Below are 10,175 nucleotides of genomic sequence, written 5' to 3' on the forward strand. Positions count from 1 at the left end.
AACATACTGTACACTAAACCCCCTCTGTACTTTTCACACCCAACTTCAATCAAGCCTGTTGAAGCCCAGATATTTCTGAAAAGACACCACACATATTTGTATTTTCCTAAACTGCAGCTCATTAACCCCTTAAGCCTCCCGCATCAATCCCAGTATATGTGTTGGGGCAAAAACTGGAACAGGAACAATACATTTTTACAGGGGAATATACATTAGGATGCTGAAGCAAAGTAAAAACACATTACTGGACCTCAGTCCAGTTAACCCCTTGCTTCCCAAGTGAGAGTAGGGGGTGGCCAAATGGGGTGTAACCCCTTTAATCCCGGGCCAAACCCCCTCTATCATGACAGATACCATTCTGTGGCTAACTAAATGCTTTTACTTGTGCAAACTTTCAAGATACAGTGATGTCTTCTTCGGACGATGTTACAATTAATTAAGCCAAGAAATGTACTTTCAAACAGGACAACTACAGATGCAGCGGCCGTTATTCAAACAAATCACGGAGCCATTTTCATGTGCTCTGCTGTACTCCATGTGGCATTAACGCGGCCAATCGCCCCAGGCACCTGTGTTTATCGCGGTTGCTTTGTTGGAAATTCATGGATTCTGTTTCTTTGTGTGAAATGAATTAAAGGAATTGTAATGTGTACAGTACTGTGCTACTGTGTCAATTTCAGGTGTTTAAAAACCAGAACACTAAAATGCCATTTTCAGCACTCGCCTGCACTCGCGTCTAAAGGGAGTACGGTTGGAATAAATCACGCGCCATGACGTGGGTATTCCGAGGTATACAACACGTGAAGTGTTAGAATAACGGCCGCTGCATCTGTAGGAATGTTATCTCTGTGGGTGAAACCTAACCCTCCACCTGTGCAGTATGCAATTTATGACTTAAGGTGTTAATTGGTACCTGAATGTTTGTGATGTTAGAGCAAGCATGTGTGTGTGTGCGTGTATATTTGTATGTCGGTGGGTGTATGTGTGGGTGTATGTGTGGGTGTATGTGTGTAAACCTTAATTTATAAAGCACCCACAGTGTATACAGTGCTTTACAAAAGGAGTATTTAGAAGGGGAGTGTATAACAATGGTGTGGGTAGGTGTTGAAATGTAAGAGGGTGTTGCATTTCTGTGCATGTGTGTGGGTATTATGTGGTCCCTATTGGTATCAAGGGATAGAATTACATTGTACATTTGTGTGTGTAAGAGGCAGATGTGTGTGCATTCATACAGCACAGTATTCATAAACACGGGCCATAGCACCCATGGGAAGAGTGTTCTCTTTTGTAGTGGCTCATGAAGGAGGAAAATTGTTCCTTTTTTTCAAATTGGGAGCGGGGCCAGGGGGGCGAGTAGCTTTTATGGTTGGACGAATAGCTTTTTGTGTAATTTGTCAAGCTCTGTATATATATATATTTAAAAAAAAAAAAAAAATATATATATATATATATATATATATATATATATATATATATATATATATATATATATGTAGCCATGGCTGGTTTCTGGCTACCATTCTGCCCTCATTGGCATACAAGTCCTGGTAAGAGCAGACAGTGCCAGTACTAACACAGGCAGTCCCTTGAGTGACAGGGGAGGAGGTGTGACTAGGTCTGTGTTCCGCCCAATCCTGGGTTCAGACCTAGTACCTTCCCCCTACTGTACTTAAGGGAGGTACATCCCCAAATTCATTAGTGTCTCTACCGTTGAGAGAGACAAGGTATCACGCAGGCTGCTGTGCACTGGCAGGCCCTGGTCCTATTTCCTAAGGGGGAGAGTGAGTGATTACCTTTTCCCCCTGTCCTTCTAGAGGGCTAGGGAAGAGCATGGGCTGCTGCAGGGGCCCTTGACCCATAGTGATGAAGGTCCAGGGACCATCCTAAGTACAGAGACTGTTGGGCAGAGAACAGAGAACAGAGAACAGAGAACAGAGAACAGAGAACAGAGAGAGAGAGAGAGAGAGAGAGAACGTAAGCACAACGTAAGCACACACTCTTTACACTAAACTAATAATAACAATAAATTAATTAATATATCGCAGTAAAAAGGTGAGAAATGGACTGAGGGTATGGACAATGGGAGTGATTTAAATAATAATAATATAATAATATATATATACACACACACACACATTGAGTGGGCACACTAGTATACTACATTGGCATGAAATGGCAGGTCCACGCTTCATCATAATAATCTTAAGGTGTACTGTACATTGCACAAACTAAGATTTAGAGTAAATGAAGAAGAAGCACCTGGCAGAAAAAACAAAGGCTTATATAGCAAAAATAAAAAAACAATGTTTCAGTCTGTTACATCAGGACTTTCATACGGCGTTGAAGATCCTGATGTAAGGGATCAAAATGTTGTTTTTTTCTATCTTGATTTTTGCTATATACAGATGCAGCAGCCATAATTTTACGAGATCACACTGTTTATACAGTACCTCGGAATACCCATGTGATGGCGCGGGATTACTTCCAACCGTACCGCCTTAATACGCAAGTGCAGGCGAGTGCATAAAAGTGTTCTGGCTTTTAAACACCTGAAATTGACACAGTAGCACAGTAGTACACATTACAATTCATTCATTTCATTGCATATAATTGCACACAATCTATCAAATTCAAACAAAGTAACCGCGATAAACACGCGTGTATGGGGCGATTGGCTGCATTCATGCGCATGCAGTAAAGCAGCGCACACGAAAACAGCGCCTTGATGCCTTAAAATAACGGCCGCTGCCTCTGTAAACCTTTTTTTCCACTTTCCTGTGATGTGCTGCTTCTTCATTTATTCTAAAACATGGTTTTGGTAATGTATACCTTTATTTATATACATATATACAGTAACAGCGTTGGCTTGAGAAAATACAGTACTTGTCAAGAAAAGGCACTTAATTTGCTGCCCTTTATCCTTGTTTACACCTCAGAACAATACTTGCTTATATATTTTCCTTAATTCACAAATAATTTAGGATTTTTAGTGTTCAAGGGAAAATTATTTAATAGGATTGAGTTAACAATCTGAGGTTCAACTGTGCAAACCTTAAGTGTACTGGCCTGGCTGTCACAGTCCATCAGCCTTGAGGCTCCTGGAACAACTGAAAGCAGCATTTTTTTCCCCCTTTCCTTAATGACAGGTTTATAGTACAGCATTGTTGGAAATTTGCCATGAATGGAAAAGCTGGAATTGTATAAATTCTTCATAAGGTAATGAGACAAGCTGACGCTGTGGAATAACACTCTCAAACCATCAGACCTGCTGCCTGCTAAAATGATAGTTAAATAGCTGTGGCAGGAATTCTGCAACTCCCTACAAGGAAAATGCTGTTTAGACAGCCTAGATATTAAACAGCAGATATAAAGCAGGCAGACATTTTTACTTCATAAGCTCATGCACAGTATTATTTTTCACTGTCTAAAATTGGTCTGCATTCTTTACAAGGCTAGTACAAAATAAGAGCACATAAACATGTATAAAAAAATATTATTCCCATGCTAAAATTGGATAATAAAATGACAGTTTTTGCCCTGTGGTTAATGATAATTTTAAAAACAAGTGTCTGTTTAGATTATAGTCTAATGATATAGCATTCCTGTGACATTTAAAACTATGGCCAAAAGTGTTCTTTTTCTCCATACAGTTTTTATTGAATTTTCAATACAATTACAGCAAAGGGGATGGCAGGTGTAGGGGGAATACAGAAGAGAGAAGGGGTTGTCTTCTCAGTCCTCCAATTCAAGTAATCTTATGTAAGTAATCTTAGTTTGGTCAGAAGTGTCCTTATTCAGATTTGCTTAAAGGTTGTGAGGGAGTGGTCTGGGTTTCATCTTTCTAGAAAGTCCCTTAATTGTAGTTAGCTGAATATTTCCCATTTGTCCAGATGAAAATCCACCACTAGGGACTTGAATGGTTTAGGTATTGATTCTGCAACTTCCCTTAACCTGCTCACTTTATTGGGTCACCATTCCCTAAAGAGTAGTTTGTTGCGGCCTGGACAAAATGTGGGAAACATGCATAAGGGGGTCAACAGGGAGCTTTTATTGGTTAGGTGAAACATCTCCCTATTCTGCTCCCCTAGTTTGAGCGAGTCAATGACAGTGATACATGGCTGGATCTGGTCCCTATCTGGTCTACGCATTCAGAGTAGTGAATCAATGTTATAAGTAGATATAAGTTCTGCCTTTAGTTCTATTCATCTTTTTTAGAGGGGATATACATGCCAAGAGACAAACAGTTCCAGATGAGTGGTCTTTATTTGGGAGAAGGCGCGGCTCAGTGAGTAAAGACACTAACTGGCACTGAGTTTGAAGCCAGGGCGATTGCTTGGTTCCCAGTGTCAGCTCCTTGTGACATTGGGCAAGTCACTTTCTCTCCTGGTGCCTCAGGCACCAAAAAATAGATTGCAAGCTCCACAGGGCAGGGACCTGTGCCTGCAAAATGTCTCTGTAAAACTAGCAGCGCTATACAAGAACATGCTAGTATTATTATTATTTTAAAATAAGAGATTAAACATGGTAGCCCCTATGTGGCTGTTGAGTAGTAAACTATTAACTTGTGGTCTTTTCTTATTCTTGAGAAAAAACAAATAGGTAGCGCTATATCCCACAGTGAGCTGGCAGCCGGTGATATAACCCTGACCCCTAGTCAGGCTATAGAAGTGGAAAAGAAGTTATATCAGTGGCGCTCAACACTGTAATGATCAAAGCAATTCTAATAGATATTATAAAATATATATTATAAAATATACAACCAGAGCCAGTTAGGTATACCATCCTCTATGGCTACACATATTAGACCTTTAGGATCTTTACCGTGCACATGAAGGAAATGGCTCGACACACTATGGGACTCTAGACCTTTTTTGATATTGTAGATGTGTTCATAGAACCGTCGTTTGATAGGTCTGGTGGTCATACCCACATACTGCAGACCACAGGGACATTCAAGGAGGTAAATAATATTAGTGCTATTACATGTGATGTGCTGTTGGATAGTATACTTCTTCCGTGTTTTTGTTGAAGTAAAGCATAATTGTTTGGAGCTGAATTTACATGCTGTGCATGTATTCCATGTGTAGTAACCCTTAATGGCATTTTTGTTTTTGATTTTATTTTGCTGACCATTGGATTTAAGTGGACAGCTTGGGGCCAACCTTTGGCCTATGTTGGCTGCCTTTGTGAATATGATTTTTGGTTTTGAAGGCAGTATTTGTGCCAAATCTGTATCTTTTCTCAAGATTGGCCAATATTTCCGAATGGTTTTCTTTATCCCAGGTGCCATCTGATTGAATTGAGTAATGAATGGTATTTGCATTTGTGTATTGGATGGTTTAGGTTTATACTCTAAAAGTGTTGATCTTTCCAAAACCTCAACCTCTGATATAATATTGTCAAGGTGATTAGGTGAATATTTCCTGTCAATGAATCTGTTCCTAAGATCCTGTGCCTGATTTTGGAATGCGTCTAAAGTGGAGCTATTTCGTTTTAGTCTGATGAATTGTCCTTTGGGAATGTTATCGATCCATGCAGGGTTGTGATGGCTATCGGCATGTAGATAATTATTCGCTTGAACCTTCTTAAAGTGAGTTTTGGTATGTAAAGTGTTGTTAGAGATATATATAACTAAATCCAAAAATTCTATAGAGACATTACTTGAAACAAACGAAAATTTTAAATTATACGGATTGTTGTTCATGTATTCTTGGAATAGGTGTAATTGCTGTAGTGACCCTGCCCAAATAAAAATAATATCATCGATGTAGCGCCGCCATAGTACCAGGTCTGCTCTGTAAGGGCAGCCGGACCAGATGGATTCGTTCTCCCAGCTGCCCATAAATAAATTAGCATAACTAGGAGCAAACCTGGTACCCATGGCGGTGCCACATACCTGTAAATAATATAAATTATTCAAATTAAAATAATTGTGTGAAAGTATAAATTGAATGCCAGAAATAAGAAATGATTTAAGTGATGGTGTCATAGAAGGATCATTATCCAAAAAATGGCCGATAGCCTCACAACCCAGAACATGGTCAATAACAGTATATAGTGATGTGACGTCAGCTGTAACTAAATAAAAATGCCATTAAGGGTTACTACACATGGAATACATGCACAGCATGTAAATTCAGCTCCAAACAATTATGCTTTACTTCAACAAAAACACGGAAGAAGTATACTATCCCACAGCACATCACATGTAATAGCACTAATATTATTTACCTCCTTGAATGTCCCTGTGGTCTGCAGTATGTGGGTATGACCACCAGACCTATCAAACGACGGTTCTATGAACACATCTACAATATCAAAAAAGGTCTAGAGTCCCATAGTGTGTCGAGCCATTTCCTTCATGTGCACGGTAAAGATCCTAAAGGTCTAATATGTGTAGCCATAGAGGCTGGTATACCTAACTGGCTCTGGTTGTATATTTTATAATATATATTTTATAATATCTATTAGAATTGCTTTGATCATTACAGTGTTGAGCGCCACTGATATAACTTCTTTTCCACTTCTATAGCCTGACTAGGGGTCAGGGTTATATCACCGGCTGCCAGCTCACTGTGGGATATAGTGCTACCTATTTGTTTTTTCTACTGTACCCTTCCCTATCAGGACAGCAGCTTAATCCCCATATACCATTATGTCACAGTTGTTTGCCTTAAGGGCCAACAGGAATATTGATATTGATAAAATCTTTTCAGAAGATGATTCATACTGGACACCTAACAAGCTCCTATTAAACCCCCAAAATAACCACAACATATATATAAGCATATGAGTGTCACAGAGGAGTGCTACTGAGCATGGCAATATATATTTAAAACCAGACACAGAACATAAAACACAGACAAAGCTCAGTTTTAGCACATCCAGTGAGACTCATACACGGTACAGTGCCTAAATATATATGTATAAATATCTAATAAGTAAATGGTCTTTTAGTTTGACATTTTTGGCCAAAATTGTTGTAAGCCCCTGAGCCAACGGCACGGCAGACCACATATCAGGGGTCCCTAACGCTAATATAAATTCTTAATAACCTGTGTAATAACAGGAAGAATGATTTATAGTAAATCTGTCAATATTAGTTGCAAAGTTCTAAGTCTGACTGAAGCTTTTATTAACCTGTACATTACCAGGAAAAACACTCTGTATTAGAGATGTCACAGCCAAACTGCAAGCAGGCAAGTTCCCCTGAGTGGAAGATGCTATGAAGTGAGCCCATAACCATTTAAATGTGGGAGGGGGTGAGCTTCAATTAGGAAGGAGGTTGCCAACCTCCAATCAGCCATGACTAGCTGGACAAGAATTGTAAAACATACTGGACACCTAACAAGCTCCTATTAAACCCCCAAAATAACCACAACATATATATAAGCATATGAGTGTCACAGAGGAGTGCTACTGAGCATGGCAATATATATTTAAAACCAGACACAGAACATAAAACACAGACAAAGCTCAGTTTTAGCACATCCAGTGAGACTCATACACGGTACAGTGCCTAAATATATATATGTATAAATATCTAATAAGTAAATGGTCTTTTAGTTTGACATTTTTGGCCAAAATTGTTGTAAGCCCCTGAGCCAACGGCACGGAAGACCACATATCAGGGGTCCCTAACACTAATATAAATTCTTAATAACCTGTGTAATAACAGGAAGAATGATTTATAGTAAATCTGTCAATATTAGTTGCAAAGTTCTAAGTCTGACTGAAGCTTTTATTAACCTGTACATTACCAGGAAAAGCACTCTGTATTAGAGATGTCACAGCCAAACTGCAAGCAGGCAAGTTCCCCTGAGTGGAAGATGCTATGAAGTGAGCCCATAAACATTTAAATGTGGGAGTGGGTGAGCTTCAATTAGGAAGGAGGTTGCCAACCTCCAATCAGCCATGACTAGCTGGACAAGAATTGTAAAACATACTGGACACCTAACAAGCTCCTATTAAACCCCCAAAATAACCACAACATATATATAAGCATATGAGTGTCACAGAGGAGTGCTACTGAGCATGGCAATATATATTTAAAACCAGACACAGAACATAAAACACAGACAAAGCTCAGTTTTAGCACATCCAGTGAGACTCATACACGGTACAGTGCCTAAATATATATGTATAAATATCTAATAAGTAAATGGTCTTTTAGTTTGACATTTTTGGCCAAAATTGTTGTAAGCCCCTGAGCCAACGGCACGGAAGACCACATATCAGGGGTCCCTAACGCTAATATAAATTCTTAATAACCTGTGTAATAACAGGAAGAATGATTTATAGTAAATCTGTCAATATTAGTTGCAAAGTTCTAAGTCTGACTGAAGCTTTTATTAACCTGTACATTACCAGGAAAAGCACTCTGTATTAGAGATGTCACAGCCAAACTGCAAGCAGGCAAGTTCCCCTGAGTGGAAGATGCTATGGAGTGAGCCCATAACCATTTAAATGTGGGAGTGGGTGAGCTTCAATTAGGAAGGAGGTTGCCAACCTCCAATCAGCCATGACTAGCTGGACAAGAATTGTAACAAAGGCAGCCAACATAGGCCAAAGGTTGGCCCCAAGCTGTCCACTAAAATCCAATGGTCAGCAAAATAAAATCAAAAACAAAAATGCCATTAAGGGTTACTACACATGTAATACATGCACAGCATGTAAATTCAGCTCCAAACAATTATGCTTTACTTCAACAAAAACACGGAAGAAGTATACTATCCAACAGCACATCACATGTAATAGCACTAATATTATTTACCTCCTTGAATGTCCCTGTGGTCTGCAGTATGTGGGTATGACCACCAGACCTATCAAACGACGGTTCTATGAACACATCTACAATATCAAAAAAGGTCTAGAGTCCCATAGTGTGTCGAGCCATTTCCTTCATGTGCACGGTAAAGATCCTAAAGGTCTAATATGTGTAGCCATAGAGGCTGGTATACCTAACTGGCTCTGGTTGTATATTTTATAATATATATTTTATAATATCTATTAGAATTGCTTTGATCATTACAGTGTTGAGCGCCACTGATATAACTTCTTTTCCACTTCTATAGCCTGACTAGGGGTCAGGGTTATATCACCGGCTGCCAGCTCACTGTGGGATATAGCGCTACCTATTTGTTTTTTCTACTGTACCCTTCCCTATCAGGTCAGCAGCTTAATCCCCATATACCATTATGTCACAGTTGTTTGCCTTAAGGGCCAACAGGAATATTGATATTGATAAAATCTTTTCAGAAGATGATTCACCAATAGAAATAGAGGAAGTCCCAGACAATATGTATGACCTTGTCGAAAGGTTAGAAAAATTACTTATGAGTGAAATCAAACAAATGTGGGACGTTATCACTTTAGAGGAGTATGTTGAGCAGAAGAGAATACCTCGAGGCCTAAGAATTTTTAAACCATCTACTACTGATTTCCAGAGTGATGAGTTTCTTTTAGAGTGGAATAGAATCCTTGATAACTGCTTCTTTGAGCTCATTCGATTACTCATATCCAAACGTAAAATACTGTTGCAATCATTGGATGAAGAGATCAATGAGCTTAAGGGGCAGTTTGAGGTGTTTAAAAACCACAGTGAATTGCCAGCCCTGGAGAATAAAATCAAGACTAGAATGGATACTTTCCAGAAGGAAACCATAAGCCGCAAACAGGTCAAATTCCAAAGGGATAGAATAGACTATAAGACGGGGTGCTATAGAAACTGGAAGAAAACATCTAAGGATAATGCTAAATATAGACATCCAAAAGCAAATACTCGAAAGATTATTCTCATAAGATCCCGAATCACTATAGAAAAGTGATTCCTAGTAATAAAGAGTATACTCCTAAACCGGTCCAGTTCATGTCACCCAAACCCAAAAGAGGAGACAGACGGATTAAGGCTAATCAATCTAACAAACCTGACACTCCAGTTGTCCAATTGGATAAAGAGATTGACTGTATCTTTGAACAGTACCATCAGAGTAACAGGTACCAACCACTAGTTGAGTTCGAGCAAGAACAAAATAGTTCCACCCAGACTAGGGAAGATAAACCTACATTTTCTTTTTTAGACTGGAGGAAGACACGAGAGCAACAGAACGCCAGAGAAGCAATAAAAGACCTGCTAGGGAAAGAAGGGACGTCAAGAGACAGAAAAAGAAAGAACA

At 39.2% G+C, this 10,175-nt stretch overlaps 1 protein-coding gene across 1 annotated transcript in view; it reads left to right on the forward strand.

Annotated features, from left to right (window-relative positions):
* The window catches only part of LOC142494644 (uncharacterized), a 32,451-nt gene extending 22,624 nt beyond the window's left edge, over window positions 1–9,827 (forward strand). The window contains exon 3 of the mRNA XM_075599077.1: window positions 9,207–9,827. Coding sequence (XP_075455192.1) covers window positions 9,207–9,827 — 621 coding nt within the window. The remainder of the gene's footprint in view (window positions 1–9,206) is intronic.
* The last annotated feature ends 348 nt before the right edge of the window (window positions 9,828–10,175 follow it).

This window comes from Ascaphus truei, chromosome 5 (assembly GCF_040206685.1).
Source record: "Ascaphus truei isolate aAscTru1 chromosome 5, aAscTru1.hap1, whole genome shotgun sequence".
Lineage (NCBI taxonomy): Eukaryota > Metazoa > Chordata > Amphibia > Anura > Ascaphidae > Ascaphus > Ascaphus truei.